At 39.8% G+C, this 22,381-nt stretch overlaps 1 protein-coding gene across 1 annotated transcript; it reads left to right on the top strand.

The window, feature by feature from the left end:
• Positions 1-5,923: 5,923 nt before the first annotated feature.
• On the top strand, positions 5,924-20,998 carry CCDC168 (coiled-coil domain containing 168; the record flags this gene model as incomplete). The annotated part of the gene is given in 6 exon segments (XM_080659023.1): positions 5,924-6,029; positions 7,508-7,599; positions 9,792-12,609; positions 13,126-14,429; positions 16,860-20,961; positions 20,964-20,998. Coding segments are annotated over 6 exon segments (8,457 nt in total).
• Between the last annotated feature and the right edge of the window lie 1,383 nt (positions 20,999-22,381).

Raw genomic sequence — 22,381 nt, 5'->3', positions numbered from 1 at the left:
ATCTTAGGGTTCAGACCAAAAGAGGGTGGAGCTTGTTTTGTGCCGGGGAAGAGGCTGCAGGCCAGCAGGATTCCCGTTGGCTTGCTCCTTTTCTGAAACAGGCTTCATGGAGTATGTGGATCACCCATTCATGCCCACTCACTGCACCCCAAAGTCATACAGAAAGGCCCAGGACTGGTTCTAGGAGACATTTCGGATCACAAACCTACATGGTAGAGGCCCTGCCCAGCTTACCCCTGGGTGACTGAGACAAACCTGACCATCAGCTCACCATGCCATTCAGGTTCTGAATGCCACCAGAACACCATGAAATTGGACAGGACATTTAGATTAAGGAAAGTGAGAAAGGAAAGGTGGGGTTAGTTGAGGGTCTGCAAAGAGAGGAGGAAATAAGATAATGAAGAGAAATGAGGTGAAAGAGAAAGACATGATGAAAAAGAATATGGGAACTAAAGGTGTAAAAGGAAGACAATGGATTTAATGGAAAAGAAGAATGGAGATCGGATTCCACTCAATTTTACAGGTTTCTGTCCTCCTTCCAATGCCCTCAACCTCCCTGCACTGGATTTACTATTAAATTACACTTAGTGAAGAGAATAAAACAAAGTGAACTCTGTGAAAAATACGTTGCTTTCCAAGTTGTTGCTTCATATGAGAGAATTTCATAGAACCAAACAGCTGAAAGGCTCTCAAAGAGTCATTTGTAAACTACTCTAGAAACATAAATGTAATTCTGTTTTTAAAAAGAAATACCAACATTTTACATATATGACCCGTGGGATACTGCTGTATGCACAGTGGAATCAATGGAAGGAGATCACAGTCGAAGAACTGTGCTGACACAGTCCACTCAAGTACACGCATGTCCTCTTCTCACCGACTCTTTCACTGACCAACGAAGACAGTGCTTTTTTCCAACTACTATGTATTGAGACCTGGCTGCTGCTTTTTAAATCCTTTCTTGCCTTTTCATAGCATCATCTGTTGTCACACTCCCACTCTCACCCCCTGTGTTTCGTGTAACATGAATATGTCAGCAATTGCTATGGTCTGAATGTTTGTGTCCTCCTGAATTCATACGTTGAAACCTAACTCCCAGTGTGATGGTTTTGGGAGGTGGGATCTTTGGGAGGTGCTTAGGTCATAAGGGTGGAGCCCCCATGAATGGGATTAGTGCCCTTATGAAAGGGACTCCAGAGCCCTCCATTGCCCCTTCCACCGGGCGAGGAGACAGCAAGAAGACAGCCGTTTATAAACCAGGAAACAGGTCTTCACCAGACCCAGAACCTGACCATGTGGGTACCCTGATCTCAGACTTCTAGCATCTGGGACTGTGAGAAATACATTGTTGTTTATAAGCCACCCAGTCTGTGGTATTTTTGTTATAGCAGCCCAAACAGATGAAGGCAAATATGAAGAGTGCCCAAAGCAGGGTAGGATGGACAAGGCATTCGAGATTTGTGAAATCACATACAACATCATCTAATTTTTTTAAGCAAAAAGAAGGCAGAGCATATTCTTGAAGGAAGTTTGGGGGATTCCTGGTGTTATTCCTAGCTAGATGCCTGGTGTCGAGTCAGGAGAACTCTGAGGCTATTGCTGCTAAAAAAGGGAGGTCTGAGCACTACCATGTCACACAACTCCAAAGTGGGGCCCATAGACTACCATCTGAGGGGTGCCTCCTGGAACTGGGCAACATGATGGCCAGGGCAACCCCATTGTAACCTCCCAGAAAACTGGTCTTTAAGTGGCCCCCAAGATAATGAGGAACTGAGGCTGAGAGGTGACATAATCTCTCCAAGGCCACACAGTCAGTGAAAGAGGCTGGGACCCAGTTTCTCTGGTTCCCCCGATGCTGTCTCCAGATGTTGGCCCCACATTTCGCAGCAAGACATCTGACAAACTCTACTCCTTAACTGTTGCAAGCGGTTTGCTTTACCTTCTGATCTCAGGTAACTACTTGTTAACATTCACATCAATTCTGTGATTATTAACTACTCTTATCAATATGTCCTTCTCATCTTTTATTTTACTGAACATTTCCTGTGAGATACTGCCAAAGACTTGCTTGTTTCAATTACTTTTATTTTCTTTTAAGAAAAGTAGCCCTAGCCAGTTTGGCTCAGTGGATAGAGCATCGGCCTGTAGACTGAAGGGTCCCGGGTTCGATTCTAGTCAAGGGCACATGCCCAGGTTTCGGGCTCCATCCCCAGTAGAGGGTGTGCAGGAGGCAGCCGATCAATGATTCTCTCTCATCATTGATGTTTCTCTATCTCACTCTCCCTTCCTCTCTGAAATCAATACTGGTAAAAATATATTTCCAAGAAGAAAAAAAAAAAGTAAAACTTATGGAAATCAAACTGGCTTTGACATAGGAACCATAACAAATAACAATTTCCATTCCTAAGTGAGTATAGATCATGGGTTCTGACACTCCGCCTTTGACCTGAACTATGGCAGCTGTCCTTTGGGAGGGTATAGGTGTCAGCTTTCACACACCAGCCAGGAAATCAAATTGCATTTATTATTCCAGACCTAGTTCTTCAATTGGAATCTCTAGATTAAATTCTCTCTGAGGCTGCTTTTGGCTACAGGAATTTATCATCTTGCACTTTATAAATTTAACTCTAACTAGCAAATCTGAAAGAGAATACCTCCACTGGTCACAATAGAGAGCAGGTTTCCATCATCATATATATTAACGGAGTAATTCAACATCTCAGCTGTGCCAAAAGAACTGTATTCTTGGGCTTCTTTTTAGTTCCTCAGTAGAGCAGATTTACTCAAGTCCCATCTTCATTTGAATCAATGCAGGCTCAGTAAATTCAGAATATAGAATAGATAACGAAATCTATTTTCTTACCTTCCTAAAAATCACATTATATTGTTTCTTGGGTATCTGCTTACTACCCTGTTTCTACCACAGCAAACACTTGCCTGGTTGAGATTTCTCTGTTTCATAGTCATCAGCAAAGATTAGGTAAGATAGCTTCACAAAACTCCAAGCAGAAACCCTACAGCCACTTAAGAAATTAGACCAAAGCTTAGTCTAGGCAGGGGTGGGCAAACTTTTTGACTCCAGGGCCACAATGGGTTCTTAAACTGGACCGGAGGGCCGGAACAAAAGCATGGATGGAGTGTTTGTGTGAACTAATATAAATTCAAAGTAAAGGAGCGGAGGGGAGAGCAAGAGAACCCTCTGCTCTTTCGGCTCCGCGGGCCGGATAGAACAGCCTAACGGGCCGGATCCAGCCCGCGGGCTGTAGTTTGCCCACCGCTGGTTTAGGATGATTTTGACACGTAGCTTAATCCTTACGTCTTCCTGTTTCTTCTAGAACTGGCCTCACGAACCCAACTGTGTATGCAAGCTCCTTGAAGCAAGAGCTATTATCGAGCCTCCACCCCACAGTTATAACAGCCTTAGGCGAACATTTATTTTGTACCAAAAGCATTTTCTACGTAGTTTTGTGGCTGTCCTCCTATCTGCTCTTTCCCTACTTTAGCTTTTTAATTGTATAGAGGCCATTTATTATAAATACTATGGCATATATTCCATGAACAAACCAAGATTTTGGAAAGAGCATCTCTAAAAATTGTCAGTTTGTGTGTGTGTCACACACACACATATACATATATATGTATATGTTTATATATATCTCTCAATGTGCAGCTAAAACAATTTACAACGTTTCAAAAAAAAAAGACATACAATATAGCAAGATATAGAAGACTGAACACTTATAAGGAAAATTAGGCAAAGAGAAAACAAGTAATGTCCCAAAGGGAGGTAGGACTGAGGTCAAAGGTACAATGTATTCCATCAACTCCTCCATATTTGCAAGACACAGCAGCACTTTTGGTTCCAAAACAGATGGCTAGTATCCATCCTGGAAGTCATCTCTGAAGCCTTCTTTTCTTTCACGCAGCCCCTAATGCCCTCTGAATTTATAACGACTCCTCTGTTGTCCTCTGGACCTCCCCATCTCCCACACTAAACCTCACCCAAGCCTTATCACTAGGAATGACTTTCTCATGTTACATCATGTGGTGGATGTACCAAAATTTGCTAAAACATATGCTTGAACATTTTTTATATTACAATAACTGAGATCAATGCTTTCTGCATAACTTCAAGAAATAAATTGTTCAAAACGTGTGCACATGTACATGTACACACAAACAACATACCCATATACATTCAAGAACTGCATCAATATCATCTGATTGAAAAATGCAAATATTTTATTTTTTAAAAAATATATTTTATTGATTTTTTTACAGAGAGGAAGAGAGAGGGATAGAGAGTTAGAAACATCGATGAGAGAGAAACATCTATCAGCTGCCTCCTGCACACCTCCTACTGGAGATGTGCCTGCAACCAAGGTACATGCCCTTGACCGGAATCGAACCTGGGACCTTTCAGTCTACAGGCCGACGCTCTATCCCAGGGGTGGGCAAACTTTTTGACTCGAGGGCCACAATGGGTTCTTAAACTGGACCGGAGGGCCGGAACAAAAGCATGGATGGAGTGTTTGTGTGAACTAATATAAATTCAAAGTAAAGGAGCGGAGGGGAGAGCAAGAGAACCGAATAGAACAGCCGGATCCGGCCCGCGGGCCGTAGTTTGCCCAAGGCTGCTCTATCCACTGAGCCAAACCGGTCAGGGCGCAAATATTTTATTAACCCTCTCAGTCCCAAAGGGAGCAGGGGTTTCTCATTCAATGAAAAAATTTTCATTCAATTAAAAAGGTATACCCACATCAGAGATGAGTCAGAGATGAGCTAGCACCCACATCCGTGGGAGGCCAGCCCTCCTGTAAGAAGAGGCCATCAACATGTAAACAAGCTGAGAAATGTCATCAAGTCCTCAGATCTTGTTCTGTATCTTGGGAAATGATTCTCTGTATATGAGCAGGGACTTAAACTACAAAACTATACTTGATTTCAAGTTTTAAAAATAAAGTGAAAGAGAATTCTATCAAAAGCAAAAAAAAAAAGTTTTTTGTTTTTTTAAATATATTTTATTGATTTTTTACAGAGAGGAAAGGAGAGGGATAGAGAGTTAGAAACATCGATGAGAGAGAAACATCGATCAGCTGCCTCCTGCACACCTCCTACTGGGGATGTGCCCACAACCAAGGTACGTGCCCTTGACCGGAATTGAACCCGGGACCTTTCAGTCCGCAGGCTGACGCTCTATCCACTGAGCCAAACCGGTTTCGGCAAAAAAAAAAAAAAAAAAAAAAAAAAAAGTTTTAAGGAAAGATCCCTGGTTCACTGAATTAAATACTGACCACTACTCTTGCTGCTATCAATAATTTAATTTTCATTAAAACACGCATATGCCTACATATCTCTGTTAAGAACACATTCCTATTTCCATGCACATAGTTTTCAAGTCAGAATATCCAATTCTAGGAAACATCTGCAGTGTACAATTCACTAAGAAAGAAATTGGAAATGTACAGGATAGGCAATGTGGTGTAAAGTACCAATGTTACTATTATTAGTAGCAGCAGTAGTAACTTCCATTTATTGAGTGCATACTGTGTCTAGAAACACCAAAATTAAGTTTTACAAAACCCTCTAGGAAGGTGGTCTCATTATCTCAATTAACAGACGAGGAAACAAGCTTTGAGAGCTGTAAAGTGTTCAAGGTCACACAGCTAGGATTCCACCTTAGAGACTGAATTCTGTATCATACTGCCTGTATTATCCTGGCTCGCTTCAACCTAGATACCTTGTCTCTATTGAGCTCCCCTTCAAGCTGAGGAAGGAGTTTAATGAAGCCACAGCAGTCAACTAGAAAGTGAAGAGCATCATAACATTAGACGGTGGCTCATTGATCCATGTCCAAAAAAACGGCTTGGCAAAGAGACAACAATCAAAAGACAATCTCCCGATGGAAAAATGGTAGCGAGACATGCCACGAATACTATTGTCAGCACGAGAGTCTACCAAAAGGGATGAAGAAAGTGTCTACATCAGTGAAAACGTGCTCATTAACAGAGAAGAGTGGCTTGAAGAAGGTATGCCGCAGGGCCAGTGATTTTTAAATTGTTTAATACAGATTTGCTCACTAAAAGCATCAAATTAAGTGCAAAAAAACAAAAAAGAAACTCACGCCAATAGTTTGATTGCTATTGCTGAAGATGAACCTTGCCAAGAGACTCATCTAGCAAAAGGAAATATTAAATATTAGGTGTATATTTTAAGGTTAAGAGGAAAAGTCCACAGCTTATAAGAGACAAGTTATTGTTGGAGAGTGGGAATTTTTGAGCATGCTTCCTCCTAGTGAGAAGGCTAACGCCTATTTTGTAAAACTACTGTTTGGAATTCTCTGCTGTTTTTTTAGACGAACTCTTATTCTAAAAAATAACTTTGCTTTCTAGCCTGCTTTAGCCTGCTTGAATAATGAGGAAGATAAACTTAGCTGTCTGACCTTGTAGGCCAGAGACTAGATATGCCCATACTCTCAATGCCATGCCAGGTGCATTTTTTTAATTGGATAGAACTGTGTTGTTTTCAAGGCCAGCAACGAGATAACCACTAAGTGCAAATAGGGCTGGCTCTTTAATTAAGGAAAACTGCTTTGTTTTAAATTGTTTTAGACTGTTTGCTCTGCAAAAACAGGATGTAGTGAATGGGTTTAAATACGGTCGGACACAAAGGGTTGGGCTGCTCCTGAGTGGAGAGGGGACAGTCGCCGGCCGGCAATAAAGGCTCCCTAAATTTTAATTTGGTCTGGACTCCAGTGGTCTTTACTCGCGTTCGCTCCTCAACAGTTATTATGTCCTCATAGTAACAATGTGGCATACTTATACTGAAAAATTATTTGGCATTTCTCTGAAACTTAAATTAAACGGGGGCATCTAGTTTTGTTTTAGTTTGTGTGTTTTTTCTAAATCTGGCTCCCCTACATTTATATTTTCTTGATCACATGGAAACATAAGCTATACTATTCCTGGTGGTAATAGAAAATGGTTATGTCCAATTCAAATTTGTCCTATATTTGAATTACAGGGCATTGACAACCCACCTATACTAAGGAGTTCTTTATAGAACTGTGTTTCTTTCTGCAAAATTAATAAAGGATTATTTTAAAAATTTTAAGTAAAAAAAAACAACCACCACTTATAGCACCACATGTCTCACAGATGAACTTTCATTATTGCTAAAGTAAGTTGCTACGAGCGCAGTTAAATACCCACTGTGACATGCACCTCACCTTATTTAATCATCACTGCCCTTGCTAAGACACTGACAGCACTGGGAACTTTTTTCTGACACAGAGCATCGCATGTGGTTATGAGATGAGGAGGACTTCAGAGTGAGACATCAATTTATTTCACATGTCATATAAAAATGTGAAAGCGGTTTTATTTATTTTAAAAAGCTGTAATGGGTGGATTGGAAGATAATACATTTTTTACTTTATGGGACCACATAGAGTCCTGGACTTCTCAAAATACATGGATGCCAATCTTCTTTATTTTAATTTTTCTAGGAGTTATTTTTGAGATCGTGCGTATACAGATTTGTACATGGTTTCAGAAAAAGCTTGCACTTCCAGAAAAGAAGAGTTCAGAGGCCCAGAAGGTAAGAAAAAATGGTTGATTTCCTTCTCTCCTATTTTTCACAACTACACATAAGAATAACATAAAATTGTGGAACTTTGATATTAGGCTTATTCCTCTAATATTTTATTGTCTCCCTTGAAATAGAATGAAGACGGTTGCCTGAAAAGCATGAAATTTGGAAAATATTATACAATTTCATATTTTAATATATGTAAAACTTATTCAGTCAAGCTCTCCCATTGGTGCTCTGACTTTTAAAATTTATCTATTTATCTCTAGATTATTGGTCAATTCATTCATCTTCAGAAAAAAGGTAAGTGTTATATTTTGAAATTAAATGAAACAGATTGGTTGTGTTCTATTGAAAATTGAATTTACATCTGAATTCCAGAAAAGGTTTTTTTCATATGTATAGAGGACTACAGCTGATCATCATAATTCAGTCTAATGTTGATTGTAAATGGTTGCTCAGTTCCAAGCTGTGTTAATGGCTTTTCATATACTATTGAAATTATCCCTCCAGATAGGTAATATTATTACTGTTTTTACAAATGAGGAAAATATGCTTAAGGAGGTTAAGTGACTTGCTTCCCTACCCCAACCTCTCCAATTTGCACAAAGTAGTTTTCATAATAACCAGTTTTGATAATTCAATTGAGAAAATATTTATTTAGACTGCTATGAATCAAGCAAACCCTGAGCTAGGTGCTGAAAAGAGTTTATACAATCAGAATTCATTAGCATCATTGAGATATGCCAATGCTAGGAATTAAATACTGACCACTACTCTTGCTGCTATCAATAATTTAATTTTCATTAAAATCCATCCAACAATCATTCAATATACAATGGACATTGTTTGATACTGGGATACAAACAATAAAATAGTCTCTGTTCTCAAGAAGCTTATATGCCTGTGAAGAAGACATGTACATAAAGGATGATTGCCCTGCAGTCTGGTACCACAATGAGAGAAATATGATGAGAACATTTAGGAAATAACCAAGCCTGTATAGGGGTGCTGGGAATGGCTTCATGAGGAAGGTTATGATGGAGCTGAATTTTAAAAGACAGAAAAGTGGCCAGAAAAAGATGGCAGGTTAGAAGGATAAGAAAGGCATTTCAGGATGTGAGCAGAAGCAAGGAGATAGGAAACAATAAGTTATGGCCAATAAATTATGTTTGTCTCTGAGTGATTAGAATGCTAAGGTTGAGTCACAGGGAATAGTGGGAGATGAATGTGAAGAGCTAGGCTGCTTAATTCATTGATACAGTGGTTCAGCAACTTCATTAAGGTCCTGTATCTCTCCATCTGCCTTTCTTGGTATTGGTTTTATCCACAAGAGTTCCAATATCAGAACATCAATGTCCAGAAGAAATAAGAGGTGATTTCTTTGTGTGTCTTCCTTAGAAACTTAGAAACTTTCTCCAGAAGTCCTTAAAAATCTGTGTCTTATACTAGGACTAGAGGCTCGGTGCACAGGATTCATGCACTGGTGGGGATCAGCCCGCTGTGGGAGCAGCCGCTCATCCCGGTCAGCTGAGCGGTTGTGGACCCGCCCTCTGAGGGAACGCACTGACCACCAAGGGGCAGCTCCTGTGTTGAGCGTTTGCCCCCTGGTGGTCAATGCATGTCATAGCAACCAGTTGTTCTGCTGTTTGGTCAATTTGCATATTAGGCTTTTATTATATAGGATTAGTTCATGCCAATTCCTAAACTGATCCACTGGAAATGAGATTACTGTGTTAGACCTAGCCTAACCATTTGAGGTACAATGGATGTTGAAGAGTCCACATCTGTGATCATTACTCTAACTCAAAATTTTGCTTTAGTAGTAAGGACAGACCTTGTAATCAAAGGTAACATAATACTAAAGATAATGAGGAGGTATAATAGTCTGGGTGCTCCAGAGAAACTGAGCCAATAGAGTGTGGTGTTTGTGTGTGTGTGTGCATGTGTATGTGTGTGTGATATATATAATCTCTCTCTCTCTCTCGCAACTAGATTATTTTATGGGGAAAAAATTTCGAAGTTACAAAAATATTTGCAACTGACATCCCTGAAGTCTTCTGATTCTGTCAAGTTCTTTGCTTCTAAATCTAAAAAAAAGAAAAACACATAAAAATAGCAAGGAAGCAACAGTGAGTTGCAGATATAGAACCATGAGGGGGAAAAAAGCATCAATTTCACATCTGCTTAATGACAGGCAGAGCAAGGAACTGCGATGCATTTTGAAAACAAAGATGAAAAATCCACAGCAAAAGAAAAATGTAGCAGATGCATTTTGGGATGTCATTCACTCCAAACTGCCTATTTTGCCCAACACCAAAATGAATAGCATATTAAATGTGGAGACAGATATGCAAAGGAAAATAAGACTTGGTCATTCACAGCTAATGCAAGAGAAGTTACCAAATGAACAAAAAGTGTGTTGTTCTATTAATGTGGGTGGCTTATCTAGCAGTGGGAAAGATGGGAAAGAGGGGGGAGGGGAATGCAAATCTTTACTAGCCTCTAAGAATAGTCAAGGCTTCATATTCAATGCATATCAGAAGAACCATGAACTTGTTAAAACAGATGAGGAACTGAAACAACCAGGAAGTATAAATATCCAGGTAAAACTACAAATCCATCTGCCACAAACTATTTTGGATTCTGCTTCATGCCCCATATTTGATCAATTTCAATTTGGAAAGCCAGAGGGGTATGCTACATTTTCCCCTCCAAAGTCAGGGGAGGCAAAGACTGATGCAATATTTTCTGCAAAGGAATGTGTTGTCCCATCTGATGCAAACCATCAAAGGGAACAGACTGCTGGTATTGAAAGGAAAAAGACAGTGACTTTCGGTTCCTGCATGTCTGCTTTTTCTATATCCAAAAGGAAGAGAAACTTCAAACAATATCCAGACATGGAAACGTTAGTGAGACCTAAGTGTGGAATTTTAAAAGCAAAGCGACCATCAATTTCATACATACTCAATATCAAGGGTGGTGCTAGCCCAAAACATAGGAAAGAATTGGGATGTAACTGGACAACCAAAATGGAAGAGGTGGATCAAGGTAAAGAAATGGCAGATACAACGTCCTCATTCATGACTATTACACCTGACGTGAATATGTGTAGCAAGACAGAAAGAGAAAAAGACATGCTAGGAGCAAAAAGACTCAGTTCTAAACAAGTAAAGCAAACGCTATCACTACACGAAGAGAACGTCGCTTCAGATGACACCAAAGAAACCAGTCTTCAAGAGGAAGAAGAAAGTGAACAGGAGACGTTACTAAAAGGAGTTCTAGAGCAGGGCAAATACTTCACATTCTGCTCAGGCCAGAAGGAGGAGCTTGACCATCACAAATCCGAAAATGAAGGAAGTGGGAGAATTCTGTTTGTTACTGAACAAGATGTCCCACAACAAATGCAGCCTACGGATCCAATGCTGGTGGAGGAGCCTAAGAAAAGCCACCAGACACCAAACGGCACAATATGCACAGCCAAGTCCAAGCATCCTCTTAGAAAGTCAAAGGAATCACTGAGAGGTCAAGTTCTCATGGACACAATGGAAGGCGGGATGTCAAGTAATGGGAGCCATCCGGGGACACTGTATAGTCATGGTAAAGAGGACAAGCCAGAGTTTAATAAAAATCAGCAAGCAACAGTTCTGCAGTCGTTGGCTGTCTCCACACCTGACCCACCCGAATCTAAAAGGCAGAGAAAGACGTTTATGTGTACAACCTTAAAATGTAAAAGGAACTCCAAATGTGTAATTATGAAGACAAGGAAAACACCAATTTCACAGATATTTAATATCCCAGGGAATGGATGTCAAAAAAATTTACCTTCAAAGACACTGAAATCAAGGGTTTTTGACTTTTTGGTTGATATAAAATATTCTGAGGTACTGGAAGATTTTACTGCAGAGAGAAAGGAAGGATTAGCACAAGAATTGCCAGCAACGATGCCAGAGTCTTTGGATTTATCCACACTTGCTGTACCTACATCAAAGAGAAAATATTTAAAATGTTCAGGCAAGAGAAATAAAATGAGTCCCAAATGTGTAACTTTGAAGGCAAAGAATGCACTGATTTCCCAGACATTTGATATCACAAAACGTGGTACACCAAGCCATAGGAGGCAATTCGAATGCAACTTCAAAGTCATGATGGGAAAATGTATACCTGTGGCAGATATAATCCTAAATGCCTTTTCCTCTACCATACCTATTTCATTTGACATGAATGTGAATAATAGAATAAAAGTAGAGATAGACGAGCCGTGGAAAATGAGATTCAGTCATGAACTACAACAGCAAGAGCAATCACCAGATGGAGAGCAAGCCTGCTGTGCCAGTTCCGGCAATAAAAGGGGCAGTGCCTCAAACAGCATGAAGAAAGCAAAAATCCCAGGTGGAGAAGCAGCCCCTTGGAACACTCAACACTTCAGTTTTAATGCTCCTGAGATGACAGAGCCTCTCTTTGTGTACCCAGAGGTAGAACAGATGAACTCAGCAAGGAAAAAAGTCCCAGAATCCCTTACCACTGCTCAGGAGCTGCAGCAACAAACACTTTTCACACAACGTGTATTACATCCTATTCCTCACTCTATTTTGAATGTACTTCCATTTGAGAAGCTACCAAAAAGAACACAAACACAAACAGGATTAAAAGATACAAGGAATCCAAAGATTTTATCTCCAGTGCCAGGGAAATCAATTGGTGAATCTTTAATGGATACAGCACAGAGTGGCATTCCATTTGGAAAAAGCCCTAGGAAGGAACTTGCTAGTTCTATTCCAGAGAGAGAGATACGGTTACAAAAGGATTTACCAGCCAGAAACCTAGAGTTTTCTTATTTCTCCGTGCCAGCTTCATCTGATTTTAAAAGGCAAAGAAATGCTGCACAAATCCCTAAGTCTAGAACTGGGAAAGCACAGATGGTTTCAAAGACAATTAATATCACCAGGTCTGATGCCCTTAGCCACAGAAAGCAACAGGATCCCATCTTGGAAAACATGGCCCAACAAGTATCTCTAGGTAGGTCATATATGTTTATAAATAACTTTCTTTCATCCACACCTGTCTCATCTGCCATCAAAAACCATAAAAAAGAAAAATCAAAGAAAGGCCCATTAAGGAAAAAAAGCAGCACTACAAGGGGTTGGGAACAAGGTGAAGGGAAACAAGATAAAGGAGAAAGACTATCTACATATTCCTGCAATAAATGGAGTACCTTCAAAAACATATTAGAATCAATATGGCAAAATGAAAAGAATAAACAGGATAATGAAATTTTATCCAAGGCAGGCCTACCACTTCTGAGTAGTGTGGGACATAGAAAAGATCAAAATATGCTTATTGCAGGGCAAGAAACGCAACAACAAACACTGCGTTCGGAAAATACATCAGAGACAGTATGTTCTCCACAGATGATTCCATTCCAAACTGAAAAGCTACAGAAGAATATGCCACCACAAAAAGACACACTACATAGAATAGGTGAAAAGATTTTATGTCCAAAATCAGAGAAAGCAAGGTTTGATTATCTTTTAGCTGATGGAACAGAATATAGTACGACATCAGGTGGGAGCCCTACTAGGAAGCTGGATGTTCATAGTTTAGGTTCCCTACACTCTAAAGAAGAAAAGGAAGACATAGAAACTCAAAAAGTAATAAAACACACAGTTGATCAAAATATCCCACCTACCAAGTCAGGGAACTCAGTCCTTGGAGATCCATGTGATGAAAGCCCTAGAAGGAAAGTGGGTGGTCATATTGCCAAGAAATATGAAGATCTGCAAAGAGATTTACTAACAAGGTTTACGACATCTGTTTTATCTGAGTCTAAAAGGCAGAAAGAAGTATTCAAATTTCCAGAAGGGAAAACTCTTACAGGTTACATGAAGACACAGAAGCCTCCTTGTTCCCAGACACTCACTGTCACTGAGCATGGCACCCTATACTGTAGAAAAGAACAGGAATGCGACTCAAAATCTACAATGAAAGACATGCAACAAAATAAAAGCATAGATAATGCATTTTCATCTCCCACACCTTTTTCAACCGATAACAAAATAGATATTGAAATGTGTAGAACACTAAAGGCAGAGATGGATCAACAAAGAGTAAGATTCAAGAACTCTGTCTATCTAAAGCTAGAGAAATCAACATGTTACAGGGAAGCACAGAAAGCCAATCCCATGGATACACAAAACAACAGATCAGGCTACACAATGGAAATGAATGTGCAACAGAACAAGGAAGAGGTTGGAGTGGAGACGATAAACTCCATGTTCCCCCAATATCAAGAAAAGAAAACGCAAGGAAGTAAAGATGAACCAGGGGTGCTTATGACCCAAACTTCTAATTCATTACCATCTCTCTCTCTCCTCAAATGGAATAAAGAAATGCAGAGAATATCATATGCAGGGGAGATAGTGCATATTGAGCCAATTAGTGGAGGTATCATGGAAAATGTTCAAAACAAGAAACAACATATGTCTCAGAAAGAAGAGACGAACAGAGAAAACACAGTAGCTATGAGAGGTCTGACACATGCTGCAGATAGAAGTATGAAGTCAAGGAAATCACCTCCTTCATATACACTCCATAGAACAGAATTGCGCATGAACCTTGGAAGTCAAGGACAGAAGATACATGAAGGTCAAGGTAAATCACCTTGTACAGTGCTAAGAAAAGTTCATGTTTCCAAACCTCCAACTCACCTCAAATTAGATAAAGGTACTCAAGTAGAGGAAGAAGAGCTTGGAATTAAAAGACCCACTCTATTTCCACAAATGGTTTCAGCGTTATCAGATGCAGAGAAAACAGAAGATACAGAGACGACCAGTAGTGATGTAAGAAAAAGAAAACACCTATCACAGAAAGAAAAGGACAGAGAACAAAACAGAACCAAAGTTGACCAAGACTTGCTTGAAATTACAGGGTTTTCTTTTTCACAATTACAGCTCCCTGAGTCCTTAGCTGCAAGGAACAACAAATATGCAAATTCCAATGAAGAAATCAGCTCATGTAATACAATAATAGAAGCTAATCGACATATGTCATATACAGACAGAATGGGCAAAGTGAAAGTAGAAGAAGGGAAAGGTAGAATACTCCCCCAAATAATGACTTTGAGAATACACACATCCCCACTTACACATCTACTCAGTAAGAAAAGACTACCTTTGAATATTAAACAGAAAGTGAAAGATACACAGAAAGACAAAGTTAAGCCAGAAATGGTTCTGAGGAAAGCCTCTGCGTCCTCACCTTCTCCATTTCACCTGAAATGGGACACTAGAATGAATGAACAGGAAGATACACTAAAAACAACACAACCCTATTTTCCACCATTAAATATCAAACATTCATCCTATTCAGGCAAAAAAGCATATACTAAGTCACTTGAACGTTATATGTTAAAGAAGGAGGATAGACTCAAAAGCAATATTGAGGACAAAATGCTCCCAATGTACATGGATCGGAAGGCAAAGAAATTACCACTATGTACATATTCCTGTAATAAATGGACTACCTCCAAAAGCATATTAGAATCAAAATGGCAAAATAAAAGGATTAAACAGGATAATGACATTTTATCCAAAGCAGGTCTACCATTTCTGAATAGTATGGGATGTAGAAAAGATCAAAATATGCTTATTGCAAAGCGAGAAACCCAGCAACAAATACTGGTCTCAGAAAGTGTATCAGAGTCAGCTTCTTCTCCCCTGATGATTCCATTCCAAACTGAAAAGCTACAGAAGAATATGCCACCACTAAAATACATACTACAAAGAATTGGTGAAATTATTTCATGTCCAAAATCCGGGAAAGTAAGGTTTGATTATCTTTTAGCTGATGGAATAGGGTATAGTACGTCATCTGGTGGGAGCCCTACAAGGAAGCTGGATGTTCACAGGACAGGTTCCCTACACTCTAAAGAAGAAAAGAAAGACATAGGAGCTCAAAATGTAATAAAACACACAGTTGATCAAAATATCCCACCTACCAAGTCAGGGAACTCAGTCCTTGGAGATACATGTGATGAAAGCCCTAGAAGGAAAGTGGGTGGTCATATTGCCAAGAAATATGAAGATCTGCAAAGAGATTTACTAACAAGATCTACGACGTCTGTTTTATCTGAGTCTAAATGGCAGAAAGAAGTATTCAAATTTCCAGAAGGAAAAAATGTTACAGGTCCCATAAGTTTAACCATGAAGACACAGCAGCCTCTTTGTTCCCAGACACTCACTGTCACTGAGCATGGCACCCTATACTGTAGAAAAGAACAGGAATGCGACTCAAAATCTACAATGAAAGACATGCAACAAAATAAAAGCATAGATAATGCATTTTCATCTCCCACTCCTTTTTCAACCGATAACAAAATAGATATTGAAATGTGTAGAACACTAAAGGCAGAGACGGGTCAACAAAGAGTAAGATTCAAGAACTCTGTCTATCTAAAGCTAGAGAAATCAACATGTTACAGGGAAGCACAGAAAGCCAATCCCATGGATACACAAAACAACAGATCAGGCTACACAATGGAAATGAATGTGCAACAGAACAAGGAAGAGGTTGGAGGGGAGACAATAAACCCCATGTTCCCCAAATATCAAGAAAAGAAAACGCAAGGAAGTAAAGATGAACCAGGGGTGCTTATGACCCAAACTTCTAATTCATTACCATCTCTCTCTCTCCTCAAATGGAATAAAGAAATGCAGAGAATATCATATGCAGGGGAGATAGTGCATATTGAGCCAATTAGTGGGGATATCATGGAAAATGTTCAAAACAAGAAACAACATATGTCTCAGAAAGAAGAGACGAACAGAGAAAACACAGTAGCTATGAGAGGTCTGACACATGCTGCAGATAGAAGTATGAAGTCAAGGAAATCACCTCCTTCATATACACTCCATAGAACAGAATTGCGCATGAACCTTGGAAGTCAAGGACAGAAGATACATGAAGGTCAAGGTAAATCACCTTGTACAGTGCTAAGAAAAGTTCATGTTTCCAAACCTCCAACTCACCTCAAATTAGATAAAGGTACTCAAGTAGAGGAAGAAGAGCTTGGAATTAAAAGACCCACTCTATTTCCACAAATGGTTTCAGCGTTATCAGATGCAGAGAAAACAGAAGATACAGAGACGACCAGTAGTGATGTAAGAAAAAGAAAACACCTATCACAGAAAGAAAAGGACAGAGAACAAAACAGAACCAAAGTTGACCAAGACTTGCTTGAAATTACAGGGTTTTCTTTTTCACAATTACAGCTCCCTGAGTCCTTAGCTGCAAGGAACAACAAATATGCAAATTCCAATGAAGAAATCAGCTCATGTAATACAATAATAGAAGCTAATCGACATATGTCATATACAGACAGAATGGGCAAAGTGAAAGTAGAAGAAGGGAAAGGTAGAATACTCCCCCAAATAATGACTTTGAGAATACACACATCCCCACTTACACATCTACTCAGTAAGAAAAGACTACCTTTGAATATTAAACAGAAAGTGAAAGATACACAGAAAGACAAAGTTAAGCCAGAAATGGTTCTGAGGAACGCCTGTGAGTCCTTACCTTCTCCTTTTCACCTGAAATGGGACACTAGAATGAATGAACAGGAATACACACTAGAGACAATACAACCCTGTTTTCCACCATTAAATATTAAACATTCATCTTATTCAGGCAAAAAAGCACATACTAAGTCATTTGAAGGTTATAAGTTAAAGAAGAAGGATAGACTCAAAAGGGATATTGAGGACAAAGTGCGCCCAATCTACATGGATCTGAAGGCAAAGAAATTACCTCCTCCACATATACTTAATACCAGGGAATTGCGGTGTCAAATTAAAGAGCAAAAGAGAAAAGTACAGGAAGATAAAAATAAACTAGTTACAAATATCAAAAACATCTGTACTTCTTTGGTTACTCTACCATATCTTAAATTCGCGGCAACAGAAAGAGAGGGGTACATGATAACAATTGAGCCTCTCCCACAACTACAGTCTGAGGAATCATCAGATGCAGAAGTATTAGCACGTGCAGAAGCACTTAATGGAGACCTTTCCACTGATGTAAATGAATTGAAAGAATTCATGTTACCGAAAGAAGTAAAGAATAGAGAGAAAACCATGGATATAAATAGTATAGTGGATCCCATTGATATGTATTTGAATACAAAGAAATCGCCTATTTTACTTATATACAATCTAAGTGACCTTCAGAGGAAAACGAAAGAGCAAAAGGGAAAGGTTCAGAAAGTTGAGCCAACTGGTGTGATGCTGACTAAGACTTGCACTTCGAGCTCTCCCCCAGTGCACCTTAACATGAATATCAGAATCAGGGAAAAGAGCATTTCGCCATTAACAAGATCCTCCGCTTCCCCAGTACACTTCCAGGAATCATCAGATTCTGAGAAAGTTGTATATGTAGAGCCAATTATTCCTGATATTTTATTCAGTCCGCAAGAGGGCAAGCAATGTGTGCCACAGAATAAGGAAGAGGTTGGTGTGGAGACGATAAACCTCATGTTCCCCATACATGAAGAAAAGAAAACACAGAAAAGTAAAGAGTGTGACTTTAACAAACAAAAAGAAATAGCTTTGCGGAATGAAGATGAGTCAGGACTACTTATCAGAAGTCTTTCTATTTCTGGGATGAATCTATTTCAGACTGAAGAAATTGTCGAATCTGAGACAAAGCTAGAAAGAAAAAAGAGAATCTGTTTTTCTAAATTCCAGGAGAAATCATCAACGGCTAGTGAAATGGTTGAGAGGGACAACTCCAGCACTGTAAAAAGAGGAGGCCAGAATTTTACAAGCACACTTCCAGAAGATTCTCAGCCCTCCATGGACCAACAACAAATGCAAAAACTTCCTAGTGTTAAACCAGAAGAAAACCTCAGTAGTGAAGTAAGTAAAATAAATGTCACTCCACAAACAGAAGAAGGGGTTGTTTCAGGGCACGATAGCTCAAGGATCATAAAAGAACCCGACTTGCTTACTATAGAGCAAGAAGAAAAGGCATCAAAACCCATTCTGACACCCACAGAGTGTCCAAGCATGTCTGAAGATCCAAAGGAAAATGTGAAAACCCACATGAAAAGTACCCTAAGTGTGCACATTTCCCCTCCAAGAGTAGAAGGACATGAGTGTAGGGATCAGAGTGAGCCCATACAGGACTCAACCACACAAAAGGTCCAGCAACAAAACACTTTTTCAGGAACTGTACCTACACCACCCCAAGTTGAAAGTAATGAAATAAAAATAGTGGCAGATAGTACAAGTAAAGAAAGTTTACTCCCTCTTTATGATGCAATTAAAAATGTCTTTGAAGCCCAGATAAAAAACATGGTCCAAGACAAAGTTTGTACTGACAAACTGGAAGAAGTAAAAGCTCATTACCCTGATGATTGGAAGTCAACACCTTTTTCAGGGGGTCCAGATATAACATCCACAACAGCACATCCTACATTTCAGCCAAAACCCATTTTAGAGTCAAAAGCACTCAAGATAAAACTGAATCTGATACCCAAGACAGCAAAACAATCCTTCCAAAAGTTCGACTTTTATTCAAAACAGACTATTTCAGAAGATCATAGTCGGAGGCTCTATCCAAGACACAAAAAAATGAGCTTTTTATCTCTAGAAGGGATTGATACTATCAAACTTAACTTAAAACACAAATCCCAAAAAGGTTCCCCTCAGATCAGCTGTATGAAGACACTGACTGTGGTTTCAAGTGGCAGCAAGGAGATCATTACAAAGGTGAAGAGTATTAGTAAGCTAGAAAGTGGAACATCTTCAGTGACTTCTGCTAATAAAATGCCCATGTCTCAAATTCTCCAAAACTACTCAGAGGAAGAAAAAGACAAACTTCTCATACACTTCTCTATGAAAACATTGGAGACCCAAATGAAAGCCTTTCCCAAAATTGTAACAGAATCTTACTCAATGGCCGATACTCGGGATAAAAAGAAACCTTTATCTAAATGTATTCATTCTGGTGTCAAAGTACCAAAACAGAAAAACATAATTTCTTTAGGTTTTGAGGAAAAATCTCTTCATCAAATAGAACTAGATTTACAAAGTAAATACCTTAGTTTTCTCCTGGGGCTTCCGGTAGAAAGTATGATCCCTAAGCCAAATACACTTCCCAAACATATCCTTAAGTTAAACACAGCTGCAACCTGTAAAAAAGTAGACAATAGTGGAGAAAGTGGTAGTCTTCCCATTGATACAGAACTGTTAGAACAACATATCTCTTTCAAAAAGCAAAGTCCCCATAAAAACTCATCACTGATCAGGAGATTCCTGGAGCCCACCCATGTGTGTGCTTCTGACCCGGAACAACATGGAACAGCACGGGAAGACACTATGATTCTTTCAGTGTTAAAACCTCCTCTGACCCCAGAAAAAGATAAACATCACGTATGGTTTCAAGAAACAGCTAGCTTAGCTGATTACCACTCAATTCAGACTTTTCAAGATTTTACTGGTCATCAAACAGATATTGAGAATTCAGCTAACTTGGAAGAATGCTCAGCTCTTGAAAAACATGAGAATGAAGAAAGTATGCTTTTAGAAGCCAACCCTTATTTGAGTCAGGAATCAGGAAATATGCTATATGAATTACAGAAAAGCATTCCTTTGGAAAATCTTTACAAGATGAAACAAATCCAAACTGATTTGAAACCACTTTACAGTGATAATTCGGTGTCTCATCATGTTAGAGGCTGTAGAAAACCTTCCTCAGTTGTGACAACGCCTTCCTACGAATCCCACAGCACCAGAAAATATAGGTCTTCCCCCCAAGTGCAGTCTCCTGACTGGTTGTATCACAGTTCACTAAGTACTGTGGAGGTTCCATTTGCATCGCCTACTAAATTGAGTGAAGAGAAGCTCTTGTGGATTACAGAAAACTCTTTAGCTCCCTTAACAGAATCAAATCTCAAATTACATCTTGCAAAAAGCCAAGACAAACCTCACAGACATCTAGAAAGAAAGAAGTCAAACTTTGATTCATATAGAAACAACGTTCATTGGGACTGCTATCCCAATTATACACAGAGTAAAGCAAAACGCAAAAGGGAGAAGAAAGTGCGTGATTGTGAGCCAGAAAGAGCAGGTTATTTTCTGAGCAAACGTAAGTCAGCATCAAAACCTCATCCAGAAGATTTCAATTTCCATTATGAAGGAAAACAAAACCAGCCATTTTTTTATGCCTGTGTACCAGCAGACTCACTGGAGATTATACCCCAAACCATTCGCTGGATGATCCCCCAAAAAACTTTAAGGAAGAGAAACTTCAGAATTCCCCTAGTGGCAAAGATTTCAAGTTCTTTCCATATGTGGAGTTTCTCCAAAAAGTTGGGGCGTCACTCTTAAAGTCCTTCGACCCAGTTTAAATTGATATTACCATATCTAGATTCATCTGAAGTAGAAATCTGGCTGTAATTGTGCTATTCTGTGAAAAATAAAGTCATATAAAGTCAAATGGTTTCTTCATACAGTATTGTCTAAACTGATCTATTTTATTTCTGCAGTAGATTTGCACAGTTGTCCCGGGGGGCTAGGATGGGAAAGCAGATGACTTTGGGTTTGGTCCTACCAAGCATGAGATCTCCCTTTAGTTTCTCCTGCCTCCTCATAATCCCCAGGGGAGAGGACCCAGACATGGAAACCCTCTTCCCAGCCCACATCAATGACTGAAAGGTGAATTTGAGGGAATGTAGCCTATAAATGAGATTGAGAGAGAATGACCAGAAAGTTAGGAGAGCATAGAGACTACAGGGAGAGTTTCAAATAGCAGTGAAGGTTCAGCAATGTCAAATGCCACAAAGTGCCGGGGTAAACACTGGTCTTGAGAACCCAGGTCCCTCAGATGGCTTTGTCCTCATCCCTGACCTGAATGGGAACCCACAACAGATGGATGACCTGTACCCGATTGCCACCTGCCATCACCAGGACATCAGGAGGCTTTGGGACCTCACTCCAGAGCACCCGTCACTGCTCAGTGCATCTTCCAGGACAGGCAGGAAGCCATCCTGCAGGGTTGCCAAGAGACTCTTCCTTTGCTACCTGCCCTGTTACCACCTACCTGCATGTGTATTTTACCGCCCTGGGCTTTGAGGCTCATGGTCAGCGTGGAACAGGCTCACCTGGTGGCAGGTGATTGTGAACCTGGAGTGTGATCTGGAACCCTCCGGCAGAGCATCTCACCTCTGCCCTCAGGGCTGATGACCCTCTGCTGCCCACTGTCAGGAGAACATCATCGAAGTGTGGGGTTGGGGATGAGGGTGCAGACAGACGGATTCTTAGCACCAAATGAATTTTTTTAAAAAGTATTTTATACTGACTGATGCTTAGCATGTTAATAAAGTATTCGTCTTCTTTGGGAAAAAATATTTTGGCTCATAAAAATTCTATAATGTTAGTTGTTTTATTATTACAGTGACAAGACAGATGAAAGTTGTTCATACCACCTTACATTTCCTCTATTATAAATGCTACTTGATCTTTTACAAACATGTTTGCTATGCTTGGACTACTTAGGCACGCTTCACACAATAAATTATAGGCCTGGCGGGCAGGGCGCAGTTGATTGGAGTGTCATCCTGTACACCAGAAGGTGGTGGTTCAAGTCCCAGTCAGGGCACAGACCCAGAGGTCTCTCTGCAGCTCTCTCTCCACTGTCACTCTGTCTTTCAAACTTGGTGTCTTTCTGCCTCCTGGGAATACCATCTCTCCAATTTACGGAGCCTGCTGAGCTGCTCCTGCGTTCTCCCTCC

This window comes from Plecotus auritus, assembly GCF_963455305.1.
Source record: "Plecotus auritus genome assembly, chromosome: 3".
Classification (NCBI taxonomy): domain Eukaryota; kingdom Metazoa; phylum Chordata; class Mammalia; order Chiroptera; family Vespertilionidae; genus Plecotus; species Plecotus auritus.
The sequence above is the reverse complement of the archived record's forward strand: the minus strand, read 5'-3'. Positions and strand labels throughout refer to the sequence as shown.